The 10,791-nt window shown below is 36.9% G+C and overlaps 4 protein-coding genes across 6 annotated transcripts in view; 1 reads left to right on the top strand and 3 right to left on the bottom strand.

Moving 5' to 3' along the window:
- The window catches only part of LOC104699172 (probable aquaporin SIP2-1), a 2,052-nt gene extending 1,367 nt beyond the window's left edge, over positions 1 to 685 (top strand). The window contains exon 4 of the mRNA XM_010414506.2: positions 455 to 685. Within this exon, the coding sequence (XP_010412808.2) occupies positions 455 to 521 (67 nt within the window). The 3' untranslated portion in view covers positions 522 to 685. The remainder of the gene's footprint in view (positions 1 to 454) is intronic.
- Positions 710 to 2,611, bottom strand: LOC104791984 (magnesium-protoporphyrin IX monomethyl ester [oxidative] cyclase, chloroplastic-like). Its single transcript, XM_010517996.2, has 5 exons — positions 2,064 to 2,611; positions 1,762 to 1,826; positions 1,345 to 1,672; positions 1,175 to 1,273; positions 710 to 1,091 (listed from the first exon to the last, which is right to left on the bottom strand). Exons 1-5 carry the CDS (start codon positions 2,535 to 2,537, stop codon positions 828 to 830), a joined length of 1,230 nt encoding a protein of 409 aa, XP_010516298.1. The 5' UTR covers positions 2,538 to 2,611; the 3' UTR covers positions 710 to 827.
- LOC104791983 (probable protein S-acyltransferase 4) lies at positions 2,848 to 6,622 on the bottom strand. Of its 3 annotated transcripts, none has more exons than XM_019246851.1 (7): positions 6,103 to 6,622; positions 5,660 to 5,848; positions 5,257 to 5,565; positions 4,941 to 5,174; positions 4,352 to 4,846; positions 3,275 to 3,423; positions 2,848 to 3,180 (listed from the first exon to the last, which is right to left on the bottom strand). In XM_019246851.1, exons 1-6 carry the CDS (start codon positions 6,157 to 6,159, stop codon positions 3,277 to 3,279), a joined length of 1,431 nt encoding a protein of 476 aa, XP_019102396.1. In that variant the 5' UTR covers positions 6,160 to 6,622; the 3' UTR covers positions 2,848 to 3,180; positions 3,275 to 3,276. The 3 variants fall into 3 exon arrangements, with proteins under 3 accessions (XP_019102396.1, XP_019102397.1, XP_019102398.1); XM_019246852.1 differs by having other exon boundaries at positions 2,848 to 3,175; positions 6,103 to 6,159; XM_019246853.1 differs by lacking the exon at positions 6,103 to 6,622 and having other exon boundaries at positions 5,257 to 5,578; positions 5,660 to 5,752.
- On the bottom strand, positions 8,530 to 10,740 carry LOC104791982 (probable protein S-acyltransferase 1). The gene is made up of 5 exons (XM_010517994.2): positions 10,316 to 10,740; positions 9,883 to 10,062; positions 9,491 to 9,796; positions 9,173 to 9,394; positions 8,530 to 9,086 (listed from the first exon to the last, which is right to left on the bottom strand). The coding sequence occupies exons 1-5, from the start codon at positions 10,370 to 10,372 to the stop codon at positions 8,847 to 8,849; spliced, it is 1,005 nt and encodes a 334-aa protein (XP_010516296.1). The 5' UTR covers positions 10,373 to 10,740; the 3' UTR covers positions 8,530 to 8,846.

The raw sequence follows: 10,791 nt of genomic DNA, 5'->3' as shown, positions 1-10,791 counted from the left end.
GGATCAATCCTTGCGGTTAAGCATGTGATTCACGTTTTCCCTGAGATTGGGAAAGGACCTAAACTAAACGTAGCAATTCATCACGGTGCTTTAACAGAAGGGATACTAACATTTTTCATTGTAATGCTCTCAATGGGACTCACAAGAAAAATCCCTGGGAGTTTCTTTATGAAGACTTGGATTGGTAGTCTTGCTAAGTTAACTCTACATATTCTTGGCTCTGATCTTACCGGCGGATGCATGAACCCTGCAGCTGTATGTATTCAAAAACAAAAAGATAGTCTTGTGATTGTGATTTCACTAGAAACTGATCTTTTGTTTGATTGTTTTTTTGCTTTCTGTGTGAATCTTGGCAGGTTATGGGATGGGCTTATGCACGCGGTGAGCATATAACAAAAGAGCATTTACTTGTGTATTGGCTTGGACCTGTGAAGGCTACATTGCTCGCAGTTTGGTTCTTCAACGTTGTGTTCAAGCCTCTGACTGAAGAACCAGAGAAACCTAAGGCTAAATCTGAATGAGGAATGAGGTCAGCTTTCATATTTTATCCTCCTCTTTGGATAAATCTCCTCCACACAATACATAGAGGGTGGGATTGTGTTCCGTTGTTACTCGGGTATTGTGTGTTTGTATGTAGCAAACTCAGCTGTATCAACCTGTTTTATAAAATCTGAATTTTGGTGAATCCATTGTGCAATCTGATCATATATATGCAGCAAAAGTATTTGGTTTATTACAAAAAAAAAAAAGATGTTTCTCAGTTTTGATCATTCAATTACAAGGAATCAAGAATCCAGCCGTAAACTCAAGACTTGACATTGCTGCTACTAATAGACAAGATTAGGCTCAAACTCGGCGAAATCAACAGAGCCAGACTCAACAGGAGGCATGAGATAAGCAGCCAAGATCTCAGAGGCTAAAGAAGCGACCAAAGGAATCCGCTTGAGGGTCTTGATGAAGGAAGGATCATCGGTTTGCCCTACAGCCAGCAGCTTCTCATAGCTCACAACCATTCTATCCAATTTCCTCTTGAACTCAGGGTTCTCAACATCCAGCACCGCCGGGAATATTCTTGCCGTGGTTCGGTTTGTCTGAAACAAAAGTACAACATTTTCAGAAAAGGGGGCACATAACACAGCTTTAATATTAATCTTCTTGTTTCAAGTTCCATTACCTCGATGATGACATGCATATCGAACTCCTTTGTGTTTAACCCGATACCCTCATAGAAGTTAGTTCTTTGACAATCATTGAGGTACATTGTCACATAAACCTGCAAAAGCCAATCCTCTTGCTAGTTAACACATTTGAATTTGAGAATTAAAGAGAGTTTAGTTAAATTACCGAGAGGCAGAAGAAGCGAGACCAGAGCTTAGCTTGCCAGTCATTAAGGAACTGAGGCTGAGCTTTCATCAAAGCAGAGAAGAAATCTCCATGACGGTTCTCATCTTGACACCAGTTCTCAAAGTACTTGAAGATTGGGTAACATTGGAACTCAGGGTTCTCCTTGAGGTGTCTGTAGATTGTGATGTATCTCCAGTACCCGATTTTCTCAGATAAGTAAGTCGCGTAGAAGATGAATTTTGGTTTGAAGAAAGTGTACTTTCTTGCCTTTGTTAAGAAACCCAAATCAAGAGCCAAGTTGAAATCAGACAAACCCTTGTTCAAGAACCTGCAAGAAAATGTTTTATCATTCAAATAACCAATTCAAGAACAAACACTCAGATAAAAGAGAGGCTCTTGGTGTTAAGAGATTTTTACCCGGCATGTCTTGCTTCATCTCTGGACATAAGAGAGAAGATCTCAGCCACAACAGGGTTTGTTTTCTGCAATACCAACATATCAAAAATAAAGATCAAACCAATATAATAATCTAATGACACAACATTAAGTCTCAAATGTGCTCTAACTTCCATCTAATAAGCATAACGTAGATAAGAAACAGCAAACCAAGAACAACTCATAACAATTGAAACATAAATATATTCTAAAAATCTCATAAATCTAATAACTCTAGAAAACACATAACAATTGAAACATAAATCTATTCTTAAAAACCTCACCTTGAGTCTTCTACCAAGCTCCTTGTAAAGAAGGAAACCAGAGAACTCAGCAGTACAAGACCGCTCAAGGAACTCAACAAAGATCTGTCGGAGAGGTCCCTGCAACTTGTCAGCAGCTTCTTTAAACTCCTTGTTCCTCACGAAATGTGTCTGATTGTAATCGGTCTTGAACTCTTGAAGCAGAGCCACGAACTCATCCTGGTTAAGGTTCTTGTTGATCTCCGTGTTGAAAAGCTGTTCCATCTCCTCGAAATCAGTCGTGTAGAACCTCGGAGTAAGAAGAGACTCCTGAATCTCTTTCTTCGTCCCCTTCTTGGACTTCGAGGTGGACGTGGCCGGAGGAGGTGGCGAGGAAGTAGCTGACATTCTGATCACGGTGGAGAAACGTCTCCCTGAGAGGTACTTGCTCGGGTTTGAGAGCTTTGGGGATGTGAATTTGGAGATGGGTTTCACCAACGCCATTTCAGCTGCCATTGACTATGAATCTCAGAAGCAAAGAAGAACGAGAGAGTGAGATAGAGAGCAAAGCAGCTAGAGGAAGAAGATGAAGCTGTGTGGTGTTATATAATTGAAAATCTAATCCAGTGAAAATCTGAATTCTGATGTGGGAGCCAGACACGTGGCGAAAAGTTATTGGTGTCTCTTGATTTTGCATTGTCTTCTTGATAATATATTAACAGAGCATTTTTGATGAAAATATTAAATATGTGATTGATGTAAAAAAATGGAAATCAACCAATAAAATAAGAGAAAAATAATGCCGACAACAGTATACATAAATATGTGATGCAAATGTGAAATAAAAATGAGAAAAAAAATAATTCCGACAACAGTATACAATTCATGGTCCAAATCTTTTTTATAAGGAAAAAAAAAAAGAGAAAAAAAGTATGTGATGCTGGTGATTTTTCCAGATGAGCCATTCTGGTTATATATATATAAATACAACTAAAAATTTGAGAAATAAAAATGAAAAATCTAGAAGCTCAAACTCACAAGTCCTAAATGATTGTTATTTCTTGGATTTTGTTTGTTTCCCACAAATTATATGAAACACAATTAAAAGAATGAATGATAAAAGCACAAATCTCCCATTTCTCCAGCTTCAAGTCCTTCTCTAGCAAAGTAAGAAAAGAGAGGTATAAAAGCTTTAGAAGGCTGACAACGGTTTCTTCAAAAGCAAGCTAACACAGAAATAAAGCTTAAATTACCTCTATTTACGAAGCATTGGAGAAGTGGATTGAGGAGAGCTTGTTCCATCTTCAGATCCTGCGTTTATATTCATACCTTTATCTGTATTCCAATTTCGTTCATACCCTTCAACTTTCTCTTCATCTTCAATGGAGACTCGACCGCGTTTTCCATCATCACTTGAAGATCTTCCTGATTCTTCTTCTTCTCCACTTCTCTCATCTTTGTTACTACTACCATTCTCATTTGTGAAAAACGGGTTAAAAGAAGGGATGATTCCTTCATTAGTATTATGTTGATGGTGATGGTGGTGGTGATGATCCTTAGCCTTCAAGTCATCTTCCTCACAATCATCCTCGAGATCTTCATAGTTTAGATTCCGGAGAATCTCAGGGAGTGAGTAGCTCTTCCCACTCTCATCAACAATCTTTCCTCCTCCCATTTCTATATCGATCTTCTCCTTGGAGCTAACAAGACTTTCACCTAGGTTTGAAGTAGGAGTCTCAACCATCATCATGTAATCTTCTTCCTTCACAAATGACCTAAACTTGTTCATTGATGGAGGGATCTTAGACAAAAATATTTCCCATATGTTCCCTAAAACTCCCTTGTTGTATGGATTCTCTTTCTTATCATAACGGTATCGGAAATTCTCATAAGTAGTCTGCACAAAACAGATTTAAACACTTAAAACAAAAACAGAGAAAGAAACAAGACTTGCAAAGATTGGAATATAAAGCATAGATCTTTCTAATCACATACCTGGTTAGTGCAGATGAGATAGGAATGAAATATTGTGAGTCCTCCGACAAACCAAACGGTAATGAAGCAGTAAACTATGAGAATATCCGATAGAACATCTTTGGATATAGCTTTCCAGATGCTAATCTTCTCATCCGTATGTCTTTGAAATATGTTCAACCAAGAAAACACAAACACATATATGCACAGAGTGGTTGATGTTGATATGAACATGAAGAAGAATCGGTAATTTCGCTGCAACAGAATCACAAAACATATTCAAAACACACCGAACCTATATAAGCCAATGTAGAGCAAAATCGTTTAGTAAACTTACCACTCCAATGCATTGGCNTCCCATCATCATCACTTGAAGATCTTCCTGATTCTTCTTCTTCTCCACTTCTCTCATCTTTATTACTACCATTCTCATTTGTGAAAAACGGGTTAAAAGAAGGGATGATTCCCTCATTATTATTATGTTGATGGTGATGATGGTGGTGATGATCCTTAGCCTTCAAGTCATCTTCCTCACAATCATCCTCGAGATCTTCATAATTTAGATTCCGGAGAATCTCAGGGAGCGAGTAGCTCTTCCCACTCTCATCAACAATCTTTCCTCCTCCCATTTCTATATCGATCTTCTCCTTGGAGCTAACAAGACTTTCACCTAGGTTTGAAGTAGGAGTTTCAACCATCATCATGTAATCTTCTTCCTTCACAAATGATCTAAACTTGTTCATTGATGGAGGGATCTTAGATAGAAATATTTCCCATATGTTTCCTAAAACTCCCTTGTTGTATGGATTCTCCTTCTTATCATATCGGTATCGGAAATTCTCATAAGTAGTCTGCACAAAACAGATCTCACCATTAAAACAAAACAGAGAAAGAAACAAGACTTGAAAAGATTGAAATGAAACATAGATCTTTGTAATCGCCTACCTGGTTAGTGCAGATGAGATAGGAATGAAATATTGTGAGTCCTCCGACAAACCAAACGGTAATGAAGCAGTAAACTATGAGAATATCCGATAGAACATCTTTGGATATAGCTTTCCAGATGCTAATCTTCTCATCCGTATGTCTTTGAAATATGTTCAACCAAGAAAACACAAACACATATATGCACAGAGTGGTTGATGTTGATATGAACATGAAGAAGAATCGGTAATTTCGCTGCAACAGAATCACAAAACATATTCAAAACACACCGAACCTATATAAGCCAATGTAGAGCAAAATCGTTTAGTAAACTTACCACTCCAATGCATTGGCCAACCCAAGGACAGTGATGATCAAATCTCTGGACACAGTTGTTGCAAATAGAACAATGAGAAGCTCGAGGTGGACGGTAAAGCAAACAAGTGTCACAGAACTTCACTTTTACGGTATGTCCATTAACGGTTACATCTTTGACCCTTGGTAATCTTATATTTGGGGTTCTACCGCTAACCCATTCCATGGACGGAGTAGTTGAATCCGGTGCATCATCTGATTCCGGAGGCCTTAAACTTCTTGGCACAATCCCAGGATCTCTACTAGACGTCATCAATAGGAAAAATATAACCTGAAGTTTTAAACTATTGACACTTCAGTTTCAGAAAGCACTTTTAGAAAAAACATAAATTTCATTCTAGAGAGTTTGAAAGCAGAAGACATACCAGAATGGTGAGTATCCAAGACACGGAGAGGATTGGAATACAAATATTTGGGTTCTTGGTAAGAGGATCAGCCATTTTCATGTACATTTTGACAAAGAACATCACAGCGGGACATAGGATCAAGATAGTTGATAGATATAGAGATGATGCATCTGGACCAAAGATTAACCTCCCGCCACACAGAAATTTCTGAAGACAAAAAAAAGGGAAAAAAAAATAAAAGTCAGCTTATAATCCAAAAAGCATAAACAAACATAGTTCTTCCATATATGAAGGATCAAGACTCAAGATACAACTAATAAGAGAATGAATAAGACTCAAAGGAATCAAATCGAATCAAAAGGAAGTGGCGATGCTTATTCATGCCCAAAAACTTATGTGATCAATCAATCCAATCTTCTCCAGAAAAGCAAAGTGAATGAAACATTAATTTCAGAACTTACATTGCTTCCCCTCCAAACTTGATAAAGCCTCTTGAGTTTGGTCTCATTCCAAGCCATAACTGAGGTTGAGAGAGAGAGAAAAAAAAAATACAAAGAAGAAAAGCTCCAAAAGTAAAGAAATTTTTACAATAAACCCCAGAATTAGAAACCCATCTGAGAATCCATACACAATGATGATCAGATCAGAGAAAAAGATCAATATCAAGAAGAAAACCCCAGAAACGGAAATAAAAAACTCTTTTTTTTTTTCTTCCGACCAAAAAAGATTCGTAATTTACACCCCAACACTCGAATTTGATTGTAGTTCGAGAAGGAGAAGAGAGACAGGAACACAAAAAAAAATTGGAAGCTGTCGTCTCTCTCTCTCTCTCTCTCTCAGACTCTCTCACTCGAACGAATCCCACACAAGAAATTATATCGCTGATTTGCAAAATTGCGCGATCCCTTTTCTCTGTTTTTTCCTTTTTTTGGGGGGTAATAATTTTTTTTTTTTTATTCGCTTATCATAACCGAATAATTTAGACAGGAAGAGGAGTTAATGGGGACATTGTATGTAATTACGATAAGGTGATTATGCGAATAAGCAAGCATGTATGTTTCATGTTTGCTTTGTTTGTAAGAACTAACAAGGAATAAATTTCTTGTTAATCCTAAGATAGATTTATTAGTTTTTTTAAAAATTGTTATATCATGGTCGGCCAACTATATTTGTAAAATAGAATTAGAATGATGCAAACAATGAGCTGGTTGAACGCAAGTCAAATCATCTCTCAATTAAACGTGCCCTCACACATTGATAGATTTCTTTCCATCGTTTTGTGTTTTTTTCATCTTCTCATTCATTATTTTCATTTTTATAAACTCTACATCCAGAAGCCATAAAAGAGGAGAGAGCAGCCAATGGGAATATTAGAAACGTTACAGATTAACTAAACGTTTAAACCAAATAGATATATGGTCAAAATCCCATTAATCAGAACTTAAAACAATATTTATTCAAAAGATGAGACGAATAAAATTATAACGAAAAAGATGTTAAATTTGGTTTTAACTTTTAACATATTAAAATTAAAATATTTTTATATTAAAAAAACTTTAGGGAATGTATTCAAAATGATATTTTAAGTGATTTGTGAAAAACTGACAAATTTTATGTTATTCGATCATGGATTAATGAAATTTAGTGTTACAAATTCGATTTTATTCTATATTACAAATTCAGTATTATTGAATTAATTATTTTAAAATATACTTTAAAATTTACTATTATTGAAAATAGTTCGTAGATTTGATTTTTAATGATTTGAGAGGAACTGAGATGATTTCCTTAGTTAAAAATTACAGATATCCAAATTTCATGACTATAAGTGGAATTTGAACATTTTTTACAATAAATCATATCAGCTTCCCTAAAATCTATAAAAATTCCAAATTTCCAAAATCATGGTTTCAATAAATCCCCCTCAGTTAAATTAAACACTATACTTAAAACATTATTTTACAAACTTTAAAATTAAATTGATAAATACATAAAAACATGTTGAACTTGTTACACCTCTAGCGACTAGCGGACAAAAAAAATCTTAAGAACTGGATGCTCAGTTAAATTTGTTTTAAACATATTAAAATTTAAGACTTACATTTACTTTAAATAAAATAAAATTTTGTGTAATTAAATATAGGTAAATAAAAATTAATTTTAAAATATTTGAAACATTCTTTACTTTTTTTTAAAAGTCAGAAAATCAAAAATTTGATTGAAAAAAAAGGAAAGAAATCAAAATCTTTATACAGTATTTAAAATAAAATAAAATAATTAAAAAAGTACTATACCTCGTTGGACTTCGGTTGGGCCGTCAAAGGAAAGCCCTTGGCCAAGGCCAGACGCGAGCCTTCTTCACTGCACTATTGTGTAGTTGACTAGTTGTCGTGACATTCACGAAACCTGCTGCTGCACTGGTCGTCGCTTTCATTAACCCCAATCAATATTACGGATGAATTTTCTGCATAGATCATCGGCTTATTTCAATCTCGTTTTGGATCATCTCATCTGCTACACGAACTCGATCCTATCCTTAAGACATTCGCAGGTTTCTTTTGTTTTCGTTGCGAAGAAGAGAGAATGTAAGATGGGAAAGCCATAGGAGATCGCTCCCTAAAAGAGTAACTCTAGCCACAGAGGCTATCTTCATTGGTACGAGAGCCGTTAACAGAAGTGGTAAAACTAGTTGAATAGCTTTCTTTGACAGAAGAGCACTCTAGTTAATTAGTTACCACAGCACATTGCAATGTTGTTGAACAACTGAAATATATTAAAATTCAACTCATTGACCAATGCAGACATGCCTAAATCTAGAGCAGAACTCATGTAACCACCAGGTGGTGTCAAACTCAAACCTGCAGCAAAGGTCACCGTTAATAAAAGAAAGTTGGAGACAATGAAATACACACCAAGTTTAAATTTCCCGTAACGCAAGAAACCACTATATACACCAATTCTCCTAATTCCTATTCTTAATGCGAAAGATTTTAAAAAGATCTTATCAACGAGTAAAGACAGAGAGAGCTACAAGGCTTTGAGTTAAAGAATTAAATTTACACATGTTTGTCCTTTTCTTTGCTCTATCTTGGTCTCAAAGCCACGCTCGAGTTTCTCCTTATATTCGCTGGTTCTTGGTAAACCAAACCAATCGCTGTGGCGCCTTCATCCACACTTAAAATCCTCTTGATAGCCTCCACTGTTGTTACCGTACTCCAAGCTTACCACTGCTCATTTTCGTGTTTTGAGGACCCATGGTTCTGCTTAGCTTAGATGTGATGGATCCGACCTCCACATCGTCTTCTTCTTCTGGTGCCCAATCTCTGAAATTGATCAAAGGTGATGGTATCTTTGCAAAGAACAGCTCCTTAAAGTTCTCTAAGATACCCTTTCGGTAAGGGTTTTCCTTCTTGTCGTAATGGTACCGGAAATTCTCACAGGTCGTCTGTAAACATAACAAAAGAATCAGACTAGCTACTTGGAAACTACAAAATCCAGTTCACTTGTTGCAAAAAAGCTAAAGAATCTTGCCTGGTTGGTGCAGATTAGGTAGAAGTGGAAGACACTAAGTCCACCAACAAACCAGACGGAAACAAAGCAGTAGAGACCAAGAACACCTAATATTAAGTCATCAGCAAGGACAACATAGAAGTCCCCATGGACTTTAAGCATGCTGACCCATGAGAAGACAAACACGTAGATGCAGAGGAGGGTTGAACATGATAAGAAACAGACGAAGAATGGGTAGTTACGCTGCAAAGAAGCCCGTAGATAAAACATATCAACACTCACAGATCTTATTCAGCTCTTTGAATTGGAAGTGAGAAATGAATTTCCAGTAAGACTTACCAAGGCGATGCACTGACCTACCCATGGACAGTGATGATCAAACCTTTGGACACAGTTGTTACAGATAGAGCAATGAAAGGCACGTGGAGGACGGTATAGGAGACAGGTATCACAAAACTTCACTTTGACGGTGAAGCCATTCACAATTACATCTTTAGTCCGAGGTAATTTCACATTTACTAATTTGTTACTCACCCATTCTGTAGATTGGGTGACAACATCAGGAATCTCTGACTCAGGCACTTCTTTGTTCCTTGGGATAATCCCGGGGTCTCTCGATGATGTCAAGAAGAGAAAAGTGAAATCCTGCATTAAAAGGAAGAAGTAAGAGTTTGGATCTAGGCATAAAAATCTCTCTTACAAAGTAAGTAAAGAGTAAAAATGCTTTATACCATGAATGTGAGAAGAATTGCACCAATTAAAATCTGAGAATGAAACAAAGGGTGACGACGTCTAATCAAAAAAGCCATCCTGATGCAGAAAGTGATAGCTGGCCCTCCTATCATACATATGGTCAAAAGAAGCGAAGATGCATCTGGACCAAACACTAGTCTTCCCCCACAGTAGAATTTCTGAAACACCAATAACAATAGAGAAATCTACTTCAGACTATGATTCATATAGACAGAGTCTAAACTATAAAAGGCTAAAACTTTATGGAGAGAATCTTAGAAACTCTATGTTCTTCAAACTCTAGAGCAAAGAGAAAGCAGCAGAAGCAATTCCGAGCATTTGGCTCATTGCCAAGAATCCTTATAAAAACAAATCCACAATTTGGCATAAAAATGTAAACTTTGTGTGAGATCATCACAAAAAAAAGCCTACATTTTTGCCGGGCCAGACTTGATAGAATCTTTTTCGTTCAGGACTCTGAGAAGACATGACGGCGTTAACGTTGAGAAGAGAAACTAAAAGATGTTCTTCAATATTTCCAATCTCAGAATCCGCGGCCAAACTCCTAGAGCTTCATCTGCAATGTTCCCCTTCCCGCGTTCTCGATCGATCTCACAGCCAATCGGATGAAACCGGCGATTTCCAAAACCGTTCCCTCCTCCGATCCTCACCTTTTCTTCTTCTTCTTCTTCTCCTCCTTCTGATTATGGTTTCTGTTTGGGAGATGTGTTTCTCTCTCTCTCTCTCCACAGATTTGTCCTCCGCCATTGGAAGTTCCTCAACACCAACATCATTCTCTGGAACATCCTTAACTTAGCTTTCTCTCCTCCATTAAGACACTGGCACAGCCACGTGTCATGACTCACGATTCTATAAACGGTACTTATTCCGGTTTATCGACAAATTTA

The sequence above is a fragment of the Camelina sativa genome, chromosome 6 (genome assembly GCF_000633955.1).
Source record: "Camelina sativa cultivar DH55 chromosome 6, Cs, whole genome shotgun sequence".
NCBI lineage: Eukaryota > Viridiplantae > Streptophyta > Magnoliopsida > Brassicales > Brassicaceae > Camelina > Camelina sativa.
This window is presented reverse-complemented; position numbering and strand designations above follow the sequence as displayed.